The 20,595-nt window shown below is 48.2% G+C and overlaps 2 protein-coding genes and 1 long non-coding RNA gene across 5 annotated transcripts in view; all 3 read left to right on the top strand.

Annotated features, from left to right (window-relative positions):
- bcor (BCL6 corepressor) overlaps nt 1–9,952 on the top strand; it is a 44,670-nt gene extending 34,718 nt beyond the window's left edge. For 2 of the 3 annotated variants that reach the window (XM_061841661.1, XM_061841660.1), the window contains 5 exons: nt 2,809–2,975; nt 3,555–3,700; nt 5,643–5,720; nt 7,777–7,930; nt 9,335–9,952. In XM_061841661.1, the coding sequence (XP_061697645.1) occupies nt 2,809–2,975; nt 3,555–3,700; nt 5,643–5,720; nt 7,777–7,930; nt 9,335–9,689 (900 nt within the window). In that variant the 3' untranslated portion in view covers nt 9,690–9,952. The remainder of the gene's footprint in view (nt 1–2,808; nt 2,976–3,554; nt 3,701–5,642; nt 5,721–7,776; nt 7,931–9,334) is intronic. The other variant, XM_061841662.1, reaches the window with a different exon arrangement.
- Nucleotides 9,953–11,087: 1,135 nt separating this feature from the next.
- Nucleotides 11,088–17,640, top strand: atp6ap2 (ATPase H+ transporting accessory protein 2). The gene is made up of 9 exons (XM_061842437.1): nt 11,088–11,246; nt 12,522–12,652; nt 14,303–14,431; nt 14,523–14,618; nt 14,708–14,845; nt 14,913–14,966; nt 15,059–15,208; nt 15,297–15,416; nt 17,044–17,640. Exons 1-9 carry the CDS (start codon nt 11,171–11,173, stop codon nt 17,236–17,238), a joined length of 1,089 nt encoding a protein of 362 aa, XP_061698421.1. The 5' UTR covers nt 11,088–11,170; the 3' UTR covers nt 17,239–17,640.
- Nucleotides 17,641–18,115: 475 nt separating this feature from the next.
- LOC133512328 (uncharacterized) lies at nt 18,116–20,007 on the top strand. The gene is made up of 3 exons (XR_009798167.1): nt 18,116–18,265; nt 18,652–18,741; nt 19,691–20,007. It is a non-coding gene; the product is annotated as an uncharacterized LOC133512328 (long non-coding RNA).
- The last annotated feature ends 588 nt before the right edge of the window (nt 20,008–20,595 follow it).

Raw genomic sequence — 20,595 nt, 5'->3', positions numbered from 1 at the left:
CCCAACCCCATCAGAATATTGACGCTGCCAAAACGAAGATTAGCTTTCTTGCCAGAACCGCACAACTTGACGATAAACAGAACGGAAGATGAATGAAACTTATCATCTCGGTCCATTTGTTCTCGCTGTTCCACCGCCGCCATTGTTGTTGCTTCGGTCCGTCCGGTGGCGGTAGCGAGACACCCCCGCGTGGAGGAGAACTGCAGTACATTTGCTAAACTGCGCACGTGGGTTGCGCAAAAGTATTTTGGCAAACTGCGGGCGGGATCGCCGCAGTGACGTCGGCGCGGTTCCGTCCGTGGGCGGCGTGAGGAGGCCTTTACTTGGCGTCACTCGCAACACAGCCTTCGACCGAGTTCTTGGAGCGCTATACCGAAGTGTTTTGTTCAAGCACGTCGGCAACGAGTCACCAGTCGTTACGCAAAGTTGCCGAGCTAGTAACCGATGAATGAATGAATTAAAAACTCATCATCTCAGTCCATTTGTTGTCGCTGTTCCACCGTCGCCATTGTTGTTGCTTTGTTCCGTCCGGTGGCGGTAGCGAGAACCCCCCACGTGGAGGAGAACTGCAGTACATTTGCTAAAATGCGCACGTGGGTTGCGCAAAAGTATTTTGGCAAACTGCGGGCGGGATCGCCGCGGTGACGTCGGCGCGGTTCCTAAAGGCCTCTTTACTTGGCGTCACTCGAAACACAGCCTTCAACCTTCAAGCACGTCCGCAACGAGTCACCAGCCGTTAAGCAAAGTTGGCGAGGCGGTAACCGATGACGCATGACGGGCCCGTCGATGAATAAGCTCTGTTTAAGATCTCGGCGTATTAGCTGCTAGCTTGTTAGCCTTGTTGTACAAGTATAATCACATTAAGAGACGCGAACGTCAGGCTCGTTTGTTTTCATTGTCAGTTCATTGTTTTGTTTTGTTTTTTTAAACATGGGATGTATTTAACACACTTGTGTATCATACCCAGCAGAGGTGACTTTATCAGCTAAATTTTATGTATTCTTTTTTTTTAAAAATCCAAGCATTGTGGGCACGCGGCCTTCGCACGAGCTAGCCTAGCGCCGGCGAGAGAGCGCGCGCGCACACACAAACATCTGCTTGTATGCGAGGCGCGTAGCGGGGCTGCGCTGCAAGGGGTTAAATGTCTGAGTGATGCATTGATTGCAGGCGAGCGCAGGGAAGCATTCTAGAGAGGGAGATTAGAGGACGGAGGGAAAGCGGCGATGCATGGAGGGGGGGTGGGGGGGCTGGTGGGAAGGGGGGGGGGTGTGTGTGTGTGTGCGCGCGCGCCTCATTATACCGCGGAGACGTGTGTGTGCGCGTGTATCTGGCGGGAAGCCGGGGCTCTCGTGCTAAGCTCCTCGCTCTCTCCCAGCGATATTAAACACGGCTCCAGAGGTTTAGCGCTACGCCTCCTCCACAGCCGCACACACGCTCATCAGCGGCACGAAAGCATCAACGCGGCCGTCGTCGGCCTCGCTCGCACGCACGCGGAATCTCCCAGAGGGGAACTTCGGCACGGCGCTCCCGAATCGCTCTCCAGCAGGCAAACGGAATTCTGGCAGCGGGTGAAAAACCAGTTGGCGCGTCACTCCAACACGCACACGCACACACATAACTCCCCCCCCCCCTCCCCACCTCCGGCCCCCGCATCCCCCTTTACTCGCGGAGTTTTTCTTGCACACACTTGTTCACTTGGTTTCCCGCTATCTCCCTCCCTTCCCTTCCCTTCCTCCTTCCGTGGCTCCGATCGTCCTCTAAATCACTCTTATCGCGGCTCAGACACGCACGCACACACATATTTTGGACCGCCACCCACGACAAGCCCACCCTTTCATCTCTTGTTATTGTCAGCTGCGGCCCAGCGGACGGCCCCGGCAGATCTCATCCGCAGACTCATTAATCTGTCATCTGTCGGGGTGTTGCCTGCGCCGCCGCAGCCCTCCTTCCGCCCGCTCCGTTCCCCCCGCCAGTCAAGTCGGCCCCCCCCCACCCCCACCCCACCGTCCTCCTCCTCCTTCCGTCCCTCCAGCCGCCCTTTCGTGAAAATGGGGAGCGAGGGAGATAAACACTTGGAGCAGCTGGAGGGCGAGAATTAGCATAGAAATGGAAGTTTGGAGTCATTCCCCAGGTTCGCAGGAGGGAGGTCTCGGCGGCAGGCGGTCGGAGGGACGGACGGGGGCTTAAGCGTCGGCGTTTATTCGCACGTACGGATGCACGTGAGTGACGTAATTAAAAGCCTCATTTAGCCCGTTTGCGCGGCTTCCCCGCGCGGACGCGCACCCTGTTCTTATCAGAACAGAACGCGCTCCTCCTTCTCGCCGTTTCCTCCATTTAGCAGCAGCAGCAGACGCGCCGGCGGTCCAATAAAAACCAGCCCCGTCTATTTTTCTGCTGGATGCCGGCTGTCGCGGCCCGGAGACCAGAGAAAACATTTCCAGCTCTTGAGTGCTTCCATCAAATCTCTTTGTTCCGCTTCCATTACGCCACGCTCGCTGCCCGCCCGGGCCCGCCGCGACCGTCTCCGCACGCGCGCACGCCTTCGGAATCTGGCAGGCGACACGTCGTTGAGTCATACTCGGTCTCCCGGCCTCGTTCGCTGCCAGCTGCGGCATTATGGAGCGTTTGTGTGCGAGTTTTATGTTAGTCCGGCGCAGGAACACGCTCATTTCCCCTTCCCCCTCCTCCCTCTTCCCCTAATTTGGCCGCCACAGGAAACTTTATATGCTAGAAGCCGTCTGTCTTTGTACGACTGCGTTGTTTTTCCTTCCCGTGCTGAAGCGTGGCGCTTGTGTTGGCTCCCGACAGGAGGTGGTGCTCTACTGCCTGGAGAACCGAGTGTGCGAGGTCAACCACCGGGACTACGCCGGCTATTGTGCCCTGCACGAGGCCTGCGCCCGCGGCTGGCTCAACATCGTCCAACACCTGCTGGACTACGGCGCCGACATCAACTGCAGCGCGCAGGACGGCACCAGGTCCGTTGATCGAAACCTTGGACCGCTCGCGACCGACGGTGAAATGGGCAATTTGGCCTCTGTGGCGCGCGCCGTGGGCTGCGTCGGGGTTTAGTCGCGTCGTGTAACGCGTCATTTGCCCGATTGGTTTGATCGTGTCTCGCCAAAAGAGCGTCATTGTGAAACACAAGCTCTGCAGTTGTGGACCTCTGATCCGTTTTTTTTTTTTTTTTTCTATTAGGATCCTCCTGTGTGTCAAGGATTGCTTTCTGTTTTTGGTACACAGGAATCTCAAAACTGTTCACAAACCAAAGCAATCTCCCCTATTAGAATGAATTGAAATAGAACCAATCTGTTTTCGGCCCGAAACCAAGTCACTGTCACACACAAGAAAGGCAAAAGTTGATCCTTCCAACGTGGATTTTGTGACAGTTGGCACACATTCGCGATATTTTGTTCGTTTGTGCACTGCTTCAAAGCCACACCCGTTGTAATTTGCTAACTTCCCAACTCTGTGATGCAACTCCCCGTAATTCTGCTTTTATCCAAAGGAGTTTTACGCGCAGAAGATAATTCAAATGATGTCGTATGTATTCGTAGGCCCATTCACGACGCGGTGGAGAACGACCACCTGGATGTGGTGCGCGTCCTGCTGTCCTACGGCGCCGATCCCACCCTGGCGACTTACTCCGGCCGCGGGCTCCTCAAAATGACCCACAGTGACATCATGGAGCGCTTCCTCACCGGTAAGAAGCCGTTTTATCCTGGCTCTTCTTTCCTCGCAGTCGCTGACGCATGGAACCGATACGGGATGTAGGTTTGGTTTTAACACCCCCCCCCCCCCCCCGGCCCCCGTCAGTGAGGCACTGAACCCTCATTTGCTCCCGAAGCTGAATGAGGAGACCTTTCACAATGCTTCGAGTAGAGAATGCTCTACCAGGGGGAGCCTGTTTACCATTTTAGTAGTCTGGTGGTGTAAGCGGCAAATGATTACAACTTGGTTGTGAACTGGCGCTGAAGCGGTTCACGCAGCCGGCTTTCTTGTAGCCCGCTTTGCGGGTTAGTCTGCTCGAAGTCAACAAAATCCAATTTGTTCAGAAGTTGCGCTTGTCTCGCAGTCAGCGGACCGTGGCTCGTCTAGCTCTGCCCTTCAGGTGTCCCGCGACTGCGGTCAGGACCGTCAAGTCCAAAGGTGCCAAAAAGTGGTTTGGATCAGTTGTTTTCACGAACGTCGGGATCTTCGAAGCTGTGGTTGAGACACTGGCAAAGGTTTGACCTTGTTTCACAAAATGCCGGCGATGGAAAAAGGCCGACGGGCGGCGGTCCACGCAGGTTCAAACGTGAGAGCAGCTACTCAGCGGCAGCGGCAGGAGCAGGAGCAGCAGGAGGCGTCCCCGGAGGCCCCGATCCTGTTTGCGCCCCTTTCGGCGCCTCGACCTCTGCGCAACCTGTTGCTCCGAATCCCGCTCCGCAAATCCCCCGCCCCGGCGCGCTCCCCTCCGGCCGCCAGCAGACGGGTCAGCCGCAGTCGCCCCTCCCCGCTCCCTCGACCACCTGTTAGACGAGGGAGTTTGAGCCCGCGGGAGTGCGTGCCGCCGCCTCTGAGCTCGTCTATCTGGTTACTTAGCAACGGCAACTGTTTGCTCAGCGCGTACGTGAGGAAATGGCTTTGGCTCCGGCTTTTGGAGTGCGTGTTCGGGCCCGTGCGCGCCTTTCCCAGGTAACCCGAGATGAGCTGAAGGGGACTCTCGGGCGGACCCGTTCAAACTGATTTCAAAATAGAACAGAAAATGCAAGCGGAGGCGCTTTAAGTGTTTCGGTGATTTAAAATATATGGTCCAACGAGCGAACATGTTTGTTTGTTTCGTGCAACGATTGCATGTAAAGTATTTGCGGGTTAAATGTTTTTAAAGTTGGATCAAATGCTCTCGCCGGGGGGGGGGGGGGGGGGGGGGGGGGCTGGATACGCCCCACGGCCCGTGGCTTCTCCGGAGAGGGCTGCAAAAAAAGGTGGCGTTGAACTTTGATAAGAGCGCGGACACGTCGATCGATGCCTCGCGGAAGCGAGAGAGAGAACGAGCGAGCGCGAGTGAGCGATGGTTCCGCCGCCCCCCCCCCCCCCCCCCCCGCCCCCCCTCCACCTGGTCCCACTCATCTGGAGGCCGTTAATCCCTCCAAACACACGCCAGACGCCCCACGCCTCAGCGCTGGCACAAAGCCCGGCCCTGATTCGCCGAGTGCGTGTGTGTGTGCGTGTGTGCGTGTTTGTGTGTATGTGCTGAGCACACGCTTTTCGCTCGCCGCGCGTGCGTTTATGTGTGTGCGCGCTTGCGCTCAGCCCAGCAAAACTGTGTGTGGTTCTTGTTCCTGGCAGCCGTCTGCAGCCCTGAGCCAGCTTTAACCCAGCAGAGACAGTCGCTCCCTCCCCCGTGGTGAAGCTGCTGGCCCCTGACCATTACCCCCCCCCCCCCCAGCCCCCACCCCATCACTCCACACCCCCCCCCCCCCCAACACGTCCTCTCTTCCCACCTCCTCCTCCTCTTTTACTGCCGTTTATCCATTCGCCGCTCTTGTCTCCAAGGGCAATTGTTTGCCTGGTTGCTTGTGTGCGCGCCCCCCCCCCCCCCCCACCCACCCCACCCCAGGGCCCCGGCTGGTGAGTCACATGCTCCTCTCGTCTCTCCATAGATTATTTTGCTGACCTTCAGGGCCGGGCGGACGACGACCCCGGCCTTTATTGGGAATTCTACGGCAGCGTGGTGTGCGGTGAGTACTGATCGCAGCGATCATTTTCTTGCTGCCTGTTCAATACTTTTTCTTTTCTTTTTAATGCGTCTTTTCCAATGTCGCTGTTCTTTGCCGAGGCCCAATTGCGGACTAAAAAGATCCAGCAGTATTCCGCCTTCGGAACTTATACGAGGGCAGTAACAAAAGCCCCCTTTCACGCGGCCCGCTGTCAAAGTCGTCGTTTATCTGCCGAGGTTCTGAATAGACGGCACAGATGCGCAATCGGGGGAGACTAATTCAACCCGCTTTTGGGACACGGTATCAGAACTATAACAGAAAACATTTGTAGTTTGGACAGTTTTAAAAGCCGACATTTTTCAGATGAGGTGCCCTTCCCTACGGAGCTCGTGCACCTACGTCATCAAATCGCGTCACGTGTCGGTCAAACAAAGCATTCTTCAATGCTAAAGTCGGTTGGAGACGCCACGAAAATACGTCTTCTAGCGCGACGCCCAGAGTTTTGTCCGATAGCGCTAAACGTTTAGAAGGTGATAATAAACGAAGGGACGTGGAAAAAATGAGAGACATTTGGCGTAGAGGACCCATATTTAACGGCGATGTCGATGTTTTCGCCGATAAGAAAGTGGACTGTTAACCCGCTTGCGCTTGTCTTGGACAACTGGATCTACACGTGAATCTGCTGAGTAGAAAAAAAAAAAAAGACAGCGGCCACACGTTAAACTCCAGTAAACCTCTCCGTGACACGTTTTTTTTTTTTTTTTTAAACATGCATTGTTCTCAAATTTTAAAAAAAGAAAATAAACCGCTGGGATAGGCTTTCAACCCCCGTACACGGAAGCGCGTTGCAGTCACACATTAAACTTCGGTAAACCTCTGTGTGACAGACGGTTTCTTTTCTTTTTTTAAAATTTGAGAACAATGCATGTTTAAAAAAAAAAAAGAAAAAAAAAACCCCTCTGTCGGGGAGAGGTTTGCCGAAAATTAACGTGTGGCCGCAACACGCTTCCGTGTACAAGGAGCCGACTCGCTGTCGGTTTTTTTGTTGTTGTTGTTTTTTTTTTCCAACGCATTGTTCTCAAATGAGTCAACTTGGCATTCTAAATACTTTTTGGGAACTTGAGATTGAGAAAAATAATTCCTACCTGAAATGAAGCCATCGCTACACAATCGTGTGTATTTGGTTGGGCTCCATCCATCACGTTTAATTGCCGAAATCAATCGATATTTTCTAGTCATTTCAGCAGGTATTCTATACAATGACCTCTTTGAATATCTGTCTCGTATTTTGTGACAACCAACAGCACAACAAGTCTCGGGCATTGTGAATATTCTGCTCCGGTTCAATGTCTAGCAGCTCTTATGGCGCCGTGAAAATGGTGACGTCACGTGCACGAGCTCTAAATATAGATTTTTTTTTTTTTTTTTTTTTACTCATCCGATTTCATTGGCTTCCAGATTTACGGGTTTCGTGCTCCTTCTCAAGTTTCCACGAGACGGCGCCATAACCGTGTCTAATGGAAAAGTATCGCTTTGGCGCCATCTCGCGGCAATTTGAAGCCTTTTAACGGAAAGCGACTGTCGGTGGTAGGCCTCGGTCGCTATTTAATCACGGCTAAGTCAGAAATCGACCCGGCCAGTTTTCAGCCTTCAGATGTCGTACCGGAGGTTCAACTTAAACATTTTGTCACACTGCCTGGAAACTCCAAAACTTTTTCAGCCTTTTCCAAATCCTGGCGTTATTTATTTTTCGAAATGACGCTAACGCGCAACGAAGGGACAAAGTCAACGTGACAATTTTTTTTTTTTTTTTTTTGCCTTTGGAGGTAGTACGCGGCGCCGGCGATGGGAATTCCGCAAGGATGGGACAGAAGTGTGAAATTTAACACCCAACACTCACTTCTCTCACTCACGCCGGCGCGTTCAAAACAGTTTGCCGCCGCCCCGGCGGGATTCGCGTACGTCCGAGCAGATGTCTGAGGTTGGGCGTCGTCGGTCCGGTCGCGGGACGACCGGCCGGCCGTCTTTTTGCGTCAAACGGGTCCCCCAGAGCTGACGTGAGTTTTGCGCCTTTCAGAGTCTGCCGAGGAGGGCGGCGCCTACGACATCCTGGCCGACCCGCCGGGTCCCGACGACGAGGACGAGGACGGCAAGCGGGAGGTGTTTGAGTTTGAGTTCTCGGACCGGCCCTTGCTGCCGTGCTACAACATCCAGGTGTCCGTCTCTCACGGGTGAGCGTCCCGCCATTCCCAAGTGTTGGGAATAATGCAGAACGTTACGCCGTAGCGCAGAAACTAAATTTGCCGCGCGCCTTCCGATCATTTGGACCTGGACGTCACCAAACGTCTTCGCTGGGCAGCTCCGCTTTTTGGAGATGAGCAGCCAGGATTTTCCCAAAACTTGGCCCCCGTATTCCTTGCGCCGTGGCACACATTTCTGTTGTTTTTCGCCACATTTCTGCACGAGCGTACAGTCACTGGTCAGCTTTTCAGTCACTGTTCATGCAGACATTGGGCCGTTGACCTGTCAATCATTATACGCAGCACTTGGATTGGTCGTGATGTCTCTCGGTTTGTGTTCGTCATCACACGCACGATGTGCATGTCGTGGAAGGCTAAAAGTCAAATGTTTTGAACAAGTGACTTTTAGTTGGATTTCAGTCTGTGGCTATTGTGAATATTTCTTTTTTTAATATAAGGCAACCTTTAGTCTTAGCATTCACTGCCATTCATGTCTTTCGAAGCGAAGTATCCATAGTCAAGGCGGCACGGTGGATCAGCTGGTAAAGCTTCGGCCTCACAGTTATGAGGACCCGGGTTCGATCCCGGCCCCGCCTGTGTGGATTTTGCGTGTTCTTCCCGCGCCTGCGTGGCTTTTCTCCGGGCACTCCGGTGTCCTCCCACGTCCCAAACACATGCAACATGAATTGGAGACTCTACATTGCCCCCTAGGTGTGATTGGGAGTGCGATTGGTTGTTTGGCTCTACGTGCCCTGTGATTGGCTGGGATCCAGTTCAGGGTGTAGCCTGCCCGTTGACAGCTGGGATAGGCTCCAGCACTCCCGTGACCCTCGTGAGGATAAGCGGCAAAGAAAATAGATGGCTATACATATTAACTTGGAAGGCTGGCAGTGATTTAAAAAAATAATTTGCTTATTTACATATTTCCACATTTCAAAAATTATTGAAACTTCAAATTACTAATTTCATTTTTTAAATTAAAAATATTTACATTTTTTTTTCTTTCAAATTGTAAATTAGAAATATTGTACATAAATGTAAAATATATTTTTGGTCATGTTAAAAGCAATTGATTTTTAAATGTATAATGTATTAAATGGGTATGTGTATAAAGATAAATATTAATCTTTAAATGATGCATAAATGTCATTGCAAAATGTATTTTTAAATGTTAAAAAAATGACATTACAGTGTTATAATGTGATTTTTTTTTTTTTTTTTTTGGGGGGGGGGGACATTTTGTTTAAGCTCTTACTTTGGGTCTTTTTTTTGGACATGAACTCAAAGCAGTGCATGACGTAGTGTAGGGAATTTTTTTGTCGTCAAAAGTTGTAAATCCAGGCGGTTGAGGTTTGTTATCGGTGATTAATTGTCGCTCCGTTTGATCCCTCGCAGGCCTAGGAATTGGCTGCTCCTGTCCGACGTGCTCCGCCGGCTGCGCATGTCGGCCCGCGGCTTCCGGCAGGCCTTCCCCCACATGGAGGTGGTGACGGTGTCGGAGGCCGAGTTCTACCGGCAGGCCTCGCTGTCGCAGCTCTTCTCGTGCCCCGAGGAGCTGGAGGGCTTCCAGCCGGACAGCAAGGAGCTGCTGGACCTGGTGGAGGACAGCGCCGAGCTGGCCGCCCTGCTGGGTTCCTCCCTGGAGTGCCTGGACGACCGCTGGGAGCAGGCCCGGGACAAGCTGAAGGACAGAATCAAGGCCGGCGGCCAGGTGGGCCTCATCCTTAACCCGGCTCACGACAAGCACTGACCTCCTTCGGGCCTCTCGGGGCCCGCCCGAGACTCGGGAGGACGGACGGCCGCGGCAGCCCGCCGGGCGCTGTACATAAACACTTTTTGGACCTGCTGGCTGACCCGGGCTGTGTTCAGCTCAGCCACGCGCTTTGACTCTCAATAACTGATTGTCGTATTTTTTATAAATTAATATATGTACAAATAAATATAAATAAATATATGTGCGTGTGTGTGTGTGTGTGTGTGAGAGAGAGAGAACATCAAGATTTTTCGCAGGCGGTGTGTGTGAGCGCAGCACATTGTGCATGTGTGCTATTGAATGTGCTATTCGAGTTCACAGGGAGCACACGATGTACAATTCCTTTTGTGGTATCTTTTTTTTTCTTTCTTTTTTTTTTTATGTTAAAATTGTGCTTCCTGTCCAGTCTGTAATTTAACACGCGGAGTACAGCGTTGATTGTATTATAGTTTTATTGTGATACTGATCTTCACCCTTTGGCAAAGAGCTTGTGTACATATCTAACAGTGAGGCTACTGCAGTAAATCAAACTTTGGTTTTTTTTTCTGGGGGGGGGTGTTCATTTTGTTTTGTTTTAACTTTGTAATTAAAATATCTCCTAATTTGTATTTATATTTTACAAACAGAAGTTGCTTTAAAAAAAAAAAATAAATATACAAACTGCAAGATGAAACGTGCCGCGCTTGCTCCTTCAATTGCGTCTCGCGCTAAATGGAACGAAATGAATTGGGTGTCAATTGTCGAATTAAAGCGTTTAGCCAAATTGTCCGCGACGGCGCAATCCTGCATTGCCATCTTTAGGAAATCAACTGATATCGTCGGGAGGTGCGCTTTGTCTCCGCGAAAGGACAGCCGACGGCCTGCAACCTCATGCGCAGACCTCCAGCGCCACCAAAAGGCAAATTTGGTCATTGCACGTCGCGAATACATCACACTCCATGGAAACACGAATTCTATTTGCTAACGTGATGAAAACGCCAATGGAATTATCTTTAATTTTTTTTCTCATTTGGTCTAATTTATACAGATTTTAAATTACAAATGCAAGTGGAAAAAAAGTGCTAAGAACCTTGCATTGCATTTTAAAGCTGTTGCATTTTTTAAAAGGATAATATGTATAACTATATTTATCCCAAATTGCATGAAACTCAAGTCAACAGTAAGGTTGTGAGTAAGATTTTAGATTGCCCCCCCCCTCTTTTGGCACGTCTGTCGCGTGCTTTCGTCGAAATTCCCCAAAGCATATATCTAGAGGATATATATATATTTTTTATCATAGGTGAAATTGGCCAAGTTGGAAAATGACAAAGTTTACGATGGAGGTAGGATTACCTTTTACCTTTCCAACATGGCCGTCACGCACGCATGAACGCATCTAGGCTAGGTTGGCTAGCATGCGGCAATCGCTTTCAGCACCACGTGACGGGGTCTGACGTCGACGATCACGTGACCTCAGCCGGACGCAAAGAGAAGGCAAAATGTCGCCGAAAGGCTCTGCGAGGATGGAGGAACTGTCATCCGTCGTGTTTGTCCTATTTTTCCTCTGCGCGTCAGGTAAGAACTGCAAACATGACTCACACTGTCAGTTTTTTGAAATGTATTTCAACCGCATCTCATCGTCCCAAGATGTAATGTGAACGAGTCTTGGCGTCAAAAATGTTAGCAGTTGACAGTCGGCTGACCGGCGGAGTTAGCACCGTCGTAGCATCGTCGCTTTTCCTCATTCATTGCGCCGTTTTCGATTCATATACGTGATATTTTCCATTTTCTACATTTACGAGTTAGCGTTAAACGAGCTCGGCCAGTCGACAGCAAATTGGGGAACATTCCATTGGCACTACAGGCAATTTTACCCTTGTGAGACTTGATTTCTTTTTTTTTGCGTCCCTTCTAAAGTGCGTGTCGACATTTTTTTTTTTTTTTTTTTAAAGGCGGCAATGAGCCAAAGGTTGTGAGATGTTACTGTTAAGTTGAGAGTTGCTAATGTAAGGATTGTGAGTCACGTCACGGGGGGAACTTCCTCGGCCTCTTTTAGTCACGAGTTTCTGCGTTCTTATCATTTTTTTTTTTTTTAAGAAGAAATGCTCAAGTTGCTCAGTTTTGATTGAAAATGTCGCGCGCTACACAATTTAAAACGCGTCCACTGACGTTTGGTATGTTTTGGTCAAAATACCCCAATTACCAGAATTATAGGACAAAGTGTATAATTAATTTCAGCAAGAGGTAAAGTACCTCTTGCTGAAATTATTTTTTTCTGTGCAACATAAGGATGGGCTTCCAATTTCGCCATCTTGCGTGTCACCACCACCCTCAGACCAATCGGATGAATTAAGAAAACAAACAAAAAAAAAACAAACCTTTGCGCTTCACCTGTCACTTGTGTTCTTTGACCCCTATGACGCAAAAAATGGCGTAATTGGAAACTTATCCATTGGTGAGAGATTCTGGCTTGCATGACCATGACGACCGTGGCTGAGCCCCGACGTTACATCTTGAGCGATTTCTACTTTTGGGAGCAGAGTGTTTGCGTTAGTATTCAACGATTTAAAAAAAAAATAAAAAATTATCTGTTGCCTTTTAAAGAAGACTAAATAGTTGTGATTGTGAGTGCGGATGGTTGTTTGTCGCTATGTGCCCTGCGATCGGTTGGTGACTAGCTGAGGGTGTGCGTCCGCCTCCTGCCTGAAGATAGCTGGGATAGGCTCCGGCACTCCCGCGACCCTTGTGTGGATAAGTGGCCGAGATAACTGATGGTTGAATCTGATCACAACTTTGTCTTTTTTTTTTTTTAAACAAAACGTACCCCCCGCCCCCCTCCCTATCGTGCAGGTGTCCGCGGGGACGGTTTGACGGTGCTGCAGGCTCCGGACTTCGTGTCCTTCCAGAAAGGAGAGTGGCCCGTCTCTGGCGAGAAAATCCCCGACCTGGTGGCCCTGACCATGGGCTTCTCTGTTCAGGAGGTAGAAGATCGACTCCTGCTTCATTTATAGAGCGTTTTTAAATAAGAACACAATCACAACTAAAACACAGCACTGTACTGTATATGAATAAACAAAATAAAATCGTGCATAATTTTTTTTTAAAAATGAATCCGAGGCAGCGTCTTTAGGAGCCAGAGGTTCACTCCTTGTTAAGACAGTCAACGAGGGCGGAGGTGGCGTGCCCAAAACCTCCACTGATCTTAAAAAAAAAAAAAAACACAAAACTGGATAGCGCATACACATCTAGCAGTGTGTCAATCGATTGAACCCAGTTGGCTGCCATCTTGGTACTCCCAAAACGTGAGGAGGACATGGTTTACAGGTTGGATTATGGCGGGGTTTTTCCTCAAAGTTTGGCATGTAGAATTAAAACTGGTCATGCGAGTGACATTTTTTCACTTCTGGTAACATGAAGGATTTTTCATTGGACTTGGTAAGACAAAAAAAAGGCAAAGTGCAAAGGAAAGACAAAGAACACCGCGACTAGCAAGAAACCTCGCGTCTTACCAAGGGCCCCATTTCCGTGACATGTTCACTTTTTCCAAAATACGCTGTGAAGCACTTTCAACGTAACAGCAAAAAAACGAAGCCTTTTTTTGACATAAAAACATTCAATTTTAAGTTAATCAGTTTGATAGGTTTTTGGAAATAATACATGCTAAGCGCATTGTTCATTTGTTGTCGCTGCGACATCCTATTTCAGACAGAAAATTTCAACTTGTTTCCTCGCATTTGAAATTCAAATTCAATTTGTGGAGTTCTGTATCACGAAAGTCATCAAAAATTTCACAGAAAATTTTCACAGAAATATTGAAACCGTCGGCCTTTAAAGGTGAAGCAGAGTGTGAACGGTGATCAACAACATCCGTAAACAAAACTTTGTTCAAGTGAATTAAGATCTTCAGAAGATTTGAAAAAAGCCTTTACAAACAAACTTGAACAGTGTCAAAGTAAATCTTTCTAATTTACCTGTGGAATGTTTTCTCACAGCCACGAAACTGGCAATTAACGCACAGGTCGGCATGATTTTTTTTGGGAGTATCAAGATGGTGGATGGCGACTTCGCTTTTGGTGGCCAGTGAGCCATCCAGTCCCCCCCCCCCCCCCCAGGTCAGTGGAATTCCCTCCGACAAGTGCCGGGCAGCTTTCGTCAAATTCCAGGAAATACCACGCCGCAACTATTCTGGGGGTTCAAATGAATGCTCGTCATGTCCGGGTAGCGACCATGTTGGTGGAGCGCGAGCGGCTACGCTCACCGTTAGCCGGTTGACCTCTCAAGTTCCTCATGATCTACGGAAGGAACGAAATGAGTTTTTGCCACCACGTAAAATGTCATCTTCTCAAATCCCGGGAATGGTGTTATACATATTAAATTTGGGAATTTCTGCAACATGTACAATAGTGTTTTTAAACATTGCGCTTTGTGGTGATGTGTGAAACGAAAAGTTTGATGTGAACAAACTTCTCGCGTTCATGATTGTATCACTTTTTTAATCAGACTCCATCAAACATTTTGCAGTTCCATTGTATCCTGAACAGATAAGTGACCAGAAAACCGAGACCGGAACCGAAACGTGGACTCCGTGAACCGTTCCACCCCGAATAACGACGCCTCTCGAATCCTTTCAGGATCTGTCTTGGCCGGGCCTGCAGGCCGGCCCCCTCTTCCGGCGTCCCCGCGCCAACGTCCTGGTGGTGGTCCGAGGGGCCGACGGCCTCGCCTTGCCTCAGAGTGTGGCCTCCTACCCCTTGGAGAACGTGAGTCCTGCTGGACATTTAAATGAAAACAAAACGGACCTCCGGCAGGTTGCAGTGAGTCCCCCCCCCCCCACCCCTTGTTTCTTCTCAGCCGGTGCCGTTCACGCTCGATAGCGTCGCGGAGACGGTGCACTCCCTGTTCGCGGAGGACACGCCTGTGGTGCTGCAGCTCGCGCCGAGTGAAGAGGTGCGACCGATCACGACGCTCGCGAACCGTTAAACCAACCCCAGACTCGCCCCCCGTGCTCGTCACGCATCTTTTGTGCGCTCCGTCAGAGGCTGTACATGCTGGGCAAAGCCAACGCCGTGTTCGAGGACCTGCCGGTGACCCTGCAGCAGATCCGAGGCCGCCTGTTCCAAGATGGCTCCGTGCTGGCCACCCTGCCCCCGAACTCCCTGAGCAGGAACGCGGAGGTCACTTTTCCGTTCGCGCCGCGCCCGCCGTTCGCCGCGTCTAAGCTCGCTCGTGTCGTGTCCGCAGGCCGACCTGCTGTTCCTGTCCGAGATGCAAGTCCTGCATGACATCACGGCTCTGGTGAGTTGTCGTTTCTGGGCTGGCCCCCAAATTCTTCCTCTCTCTTCCAAACGTGATTTTCTCTTTTTTTTTTTTTTGTTTAAATATTTCAGCTGCAGAGGCACAGGCATCTGGCCAAGGACCACTCCCCGGACCTGTACTCCCTGGAGCTGTCGGGTCTCGAGGAGCTGACCCGCGTCTACGGACAAGACTCTCCGCAGTACCGCGACGCCGTCGCCATTCTGTCCTCCACCCTGCAGAAGGTGAAGAACCGACGGACGAATCGTCCCAATCATCAAGCGATCGACTCCATCGCGATAAATTTTATTTTTTTTTTTCCTCATTTTGTAGTTTGGAGAGGATGTTTACGGTCTCTATGGCAACAGCGCCGTGGTGGAGGTCGTGACCGTGAAGAACTTTGAGGCTCCTCTCACCAGGAAATCTCGTTCCATTTTGGAATCCAAACAGATTGTAAGTCCATATTGTGGATAATTTTTTTATCCAAACTTGACCTAGTGCCAAGGTTCTGTTAGCGCTAAGGCCTTCATTGAGGGAGGGGCCACAATGCATTTCGAGACTTGAACTTTAGTCCAGTAACCGTAGAATTGGGAAAAACTCATTGAAAACAGTCCAGAAATACATCCATTTTCTTAGCTGCCTATCCTCACAAGGGTTGCGGGCAGCCTATCCCAGGTGTCAACGGCCAGGGGGGGTGGGACACCCTGAACTAGTCGCCAGCCAATCGCAGGGCACACGGAGACAAACAACCAATCACACCTCGGAGCAATTTAGTTTTGTTGCATGTTTTTGGGATGTGGGAGTAAACGGGAGTGCCCACCCGGAGAAAAGCCACGCAGGAACGGGGAGAACATGCAAACTCCTCACAGGCGGGGCTGGGATTGAACCCGGGACCTCAGAACTGTAAGGCCGAAGCTTTACCAGCGGCCCCGCCATGCCCCGCATACACGTTTTGCAAAATTCATCAAAACTTTATTGGTAGCTATGTGGAAGACACGTGCCAAGCACACCAGAAAAAAGTTCATCCATGCTTTTATCTCAAGTTGACTTGACTATTGTAATGGTCTTCTGACTGGACTCTGCCAAAAAAGAGCCACCACTTTACAGCTGATCCACTGTGCCGGCCAATCCACAAATAAATACTGTCATTCCTCTTATATATAGTTACTAAAAATCACATTAGAAAATATAGTGGAGTCTTACAAGCTGGGGCAAGAAAAATGACCACAATGAGCCTTAAAAGCTGGCGAAAACTCAAACTTTCTTGCTTCTACTGCTTAACGATGTTACATTGTATACAGTCGCTGTGATTTGACGGGCGCCATCACACTCGCAAATCTGCACAGTCGACCAATGTTCCCTCTAAGCTCCGCCACTGCGCAATTGCGCAGCTGTCGTGCGGCGTCAGCGCACATGAAACCCGATCCAGAGCAGTTAACCACAGCCTGCCGTCTCTCTTTTTTTTTTTAAATTTTTATTTTAACAACGAGCTGCTGCTCAGCCACCTTCTACTTCCTAGTTCTCCTGACACCGCCCCCCTCTGCTCTTAAAGGGGTTCACTCATAATTACAAACACAACACACACCCGCAACTTTTTATCTGCGGGCATGACTGACCACACCTGCACATTTTTTTCAAACGTGAGTTACTGTTGTATAGTCGTTTGACGTAACATTTTCGTTTACTAGCTGTTAAATTTGGAATGCACCTCGCGCAGGCGTGTAATTTAAATTCCTCGGCGTAAGTAACAGCTTCTGCAGATGAAAGTGTGGCCGTCAGCGCAAGGAAAACATTTTCCACTTTGGGTTCGTATGGCGCACGCGCAGAGGGAACCGTTTCCGGTTTACTTCGGAACGTCTTTGAAAGACAATAAAATCCACGTTTCTGTGCAGATAATACTTCATCTTTTTAGCATTGATACCAGCAATTCTGGGGTGCATTATTATACGTAGGTAGAAAGAAAATTCGGCTTCAAAAGTGCGATTTCGGTGATTGATTTTAAAAAGCTATGTATTTCTGCTGTTCAGAGCAAACAGAATTAAATCAGAATTTATGGATTTTGAAAAATGGTGTTTTGCAGAGCAACCCGGGCAGCCCGTACAACCTCGCCTACAAGTACAACTTCCACTACGCTGTGGTCTTCAACATCGTGCTGTGGCTGATGATCGCGCTGGCGCTGGCCGTGATCGCCGTGGCCTACAGCCTGTGGAACATGGACCCGGGCTACGACAGCATCATCTACAGGATGACCAACCAGAAGATCAGGATGGACTGAGGAGCCGATCCGCAGGAACGTCGTCCGTCCTCGCATCCCGCTCGCGATTGTTTTGTGCTTTGTGTTCGCGTGGCATCGAGTGAACAGTTAAGTCGGCAATTGGTTTACGACGCCGCTGCGGTTGTTCAAAAATGAATTTGAACTAAACAACACATTCCTTATGTTTCTCAATGTTGTTGTCATGTGTGTGAATTTGTCATGAAAACGTTCTAAGTTTAATGGAATATGTGTATTTATTGAAAATGCAAATGTAAAACAAACTGCTGAACTAGAGAAATCATTTTTTTTTGGTGATGATACGTGTTTATTGCTGGAAATAACTTGACCATTCGTTGTAAACATTGGGCAAGAATAATGATGTGAACTGTAAGATTGGAAGATAAATAAAAGATCACAAATGTTGTCTGTTTCTGATAATGTTGAATTTAGTGATTTGCTCAAATTGACCGATTTTTGCAGCGTGGCAATTTTGCATTAGCAAAAGTCTGCTGCTTCGAGGGGTCAGAGTTCAATTATTCCTGTGGGGAATTAGTCTTGTCTCTAACCAAACTAGTGCATAGAAAACGTCATAATTACAGCAAATAATCTGAATGAAAAACACTTCGTGTCACGTGACAATATCATGTACCCGGAACCCATTTTTAATAACGTATTTTTTGAAGTCACAGCTGACTGATAATGATAAACGAAACTAGACAAACTAGCAACGTCATACAATCGTGTCTCTCGTCAAACGCGATACGTCAAAATGCATTTTTATCACGCGTCCATAAATCGCGAAAATCAAGCTCGCCATTTTGGCACTCATTCACCTGGTCACGTGACTAAGTTACCTCAACGCCCAGCCAATTGGAACGCAACTTTCACCTTTTGCCCCGCCTTCATCGTCATTCGGCGCAGTTCATTGGTCGTCGCCTTTTGAATACTTCCGGGATTTCTTGTTGACGCGTCGCTTGAAACGGGGAAAATAAAAAGCTCAATTTGAGCAAACTGCAAACTTTCGATATGGTCTGACTGATTATCAAAGGTGCATTTAAATATTTTTATGTTTCAAATATAATTGTCTGTCGTTTAGGCTGCCGAGGGCGTTTTGAACATCTCGTGACGTACATAACCATTGTTTTTTAACATCATGGACGTGTTTAACAGCGTTAACTACGATAATATTGCTCAAGGCGTATGATTAAAGTGTAAGAATAATTATTTTCATCATTTCTTTCCCTGTTAGCACACTAACATGTCAATGTTACCAGTAGCTAATTTCAGTGTTATCTATAAAAAAGTCAACACAACTTGTCATGACATTCTTCTGAGCTAATTAAAGTCAAATGAAATTTGTGAAGGTTTAGTCTGATATAACGAGAATATGTGTGTAGCGTTTTCTAATAATAACAACAATGTTTTGCATGACAGCGAGCATCTACGTGGTCAGGAAGATCCGGGCGGCCATTGCCAATGGAGAGCAACCGGAAGAGCCCGTCGAGACGCCATGTAGGGCTATCGGTAAGTTGTATGCTGGCTGCCATCTTGGTACTCCCAAAATTTTGTGGAGGACATGGTTTACAGGTTGGATTATGGCAGGGGTTTTCCTCAAAGTTTGGCATGTAGAATTAAAACTGGTCGTGTGAGCTTGACATTATTTCAGTTCTGGTAACATGAAGGATTTTTAATTCAATTTGGTAAGCCAAAAAAGGCAAAGTGCAAAGAAAACGCGTAGAACACCGTGACTAGCAAGAAACCTTGCATACCTTACCTTGGGCCTGATTTCCGTGACATGTTAACTTTTCCCAAAATACGCTGTGAAGCACTCGCATTTATTTTGTCATAAAAAAATTAAATTTGAAGTCAATCAGTTTGATATATTTTTGTAAATAAGGACTCACAATGGCCAAATACATGATCAACGCATTGTTGTTTTGTCTCTGCGACGTCCTAGTTCAGACAGAAAATTTCAACTTGTTTCCTCGCATTTGGAAAATCATATTCAATTTGCAGAGTTCTGTATTATGAAATCCATCAAAAATTTTAACAGAAAATCTGTTTTCTTGCTTATCCACTGATGAAGTTTGGGAAAATGTTGACATCGCTTTTTTGTAAAAAAAAAAAACCGTCGGCCTATAAAGGTGAAGCAGAGTGAACAGTGAATAACAACAACCATTAAACAAAACTTTGTTCAAGTGAATTAAGCTCATCAGAAAATAAAAAACTCTTTACAAACAAACTTGAACAGTGTCAAAGTAAATCTTTCTAACTTACCTGTGGAATGTTTTCTCACAGCCACGAAACTGGCGATTAACGCACAGGTCGGCGCGCTTGTTTTGGGAGTAGCAAGATGGCGGATGGCGACTTCAGTTTTGGTGGCCAATGAGCCAACCAGTCTTTTTTATTTATTTTTTTTTTTTAGGTCAGTGTTTGCACATTGGCAGTCCTTTTTTCTTCTGCTTATACTCAGCTAAAAAGAGAGCGGCGCGAGCACTGCAAGAGTCACCTCAGGCCCTAATGACATCAGAAACGGTGGCGGCGGTCGGCGTCGACGGGACCTCCGCGACGCCCTCGACTGTGCAGAAATGTGGCTCCTCAAGTTAAATCACCGGTCATTAATAGCATTCTTCGATGACCGCGCTGCGCTCTTGTTGAAACATATTGTGCAAGTGTCGATATTGTCTGCTGCAAGCGCGTGAAGACTCGCCTCACCAAGCGATCCACAGAGCCTGAGCGGGTCTGATAAAAGTTTTGCAACGATGGTGTCAATAAACGTGTTCAACTGTGCCAATGTGTCACTGCGTTATGTAATGTACATCGAAATGTAGTCCAAATAACAACCGATGCCTTTATGATAGTGATCGACATAGTAAGTGGCCTTCGCATATGTAGTTTTTAATATTTATATATTGATTGTGATATACATAATAACATTAAAAACCGCTTATCCTCAGCTAACCTTCTGTGGATAAGCGGTTTGGAAAATGAATACCTGTAAACCTTTTTGTCCCTTAAATCAAATGTTTATATTTTTGTGAACAGCAGTTCGACTGGCACCATCTGGTTTGTTTAAAATGTAATTACACAAGAAATAGACATACATTACTGACATATTATCAATGAATTATATCAGAATCAGCTTTATTGGCCAAGTATAAAATAACGCGCAAGGAATTTGTCTCCGGTAGCTGGTGGCTCCCTAGGACGACATACGTACTGAGTACGAAGAACAAAAACAAAGAAATTGACAGGAAACCACCCCCCACCCGCACCCTTAAGGACTCACGGCGGTGCAAAGTTGTGGAAGGATGCAATTAATGATGCAGAATAATTTTAATAATTTTTTATATTTTTCAACGTCATTGGATGCAATCT

The sequence above is a fragment of the Syngnathoides biaculeatus genome, chromosome 14 (genome assembly GCF_019802595.1).
Source record: "Syngnathoides biaculeatus isolate LvHL_M chromosome 14, ASM1980259v1, whole genome shotgun sequence".
NCBI lineage: Eukaryota > Metazoa > Chordata > Actinopteri > Syngnathiformes > Syngnathidae > Syngnathoides > Syngnathoides biaculeatus.
Note: the sequence above shows the minus strand (reverse complement) of the source record. Positions and strands in the feature narration are given on the sequence as shown.

Bases quoted from the DNA above. Each gene is read 5' to 3' on its own strand.
- atp6ap2 (XM_061842437.1), top strand. From the start codon at position 11,171: ATGTCGCCGAAAGGCTCTGCGAGGATGGAGGAACTGTCATCCGTCGTG. The intron at 11,247-12,521 runs GTAAGAACTGCA...CCTATCGTGCAG, and splicing joins ATTTTTCCTCTGCGCGTCAG to GTGTCCGCGGGGACGGTTTG. The intron at 14,967-15,058 runs GTGAGTTGTCGT...TAAATATTTCAG, and splicing joins TGCATGACATCACGGCTCTG to CTGCAGAGGCACAGGCATCT.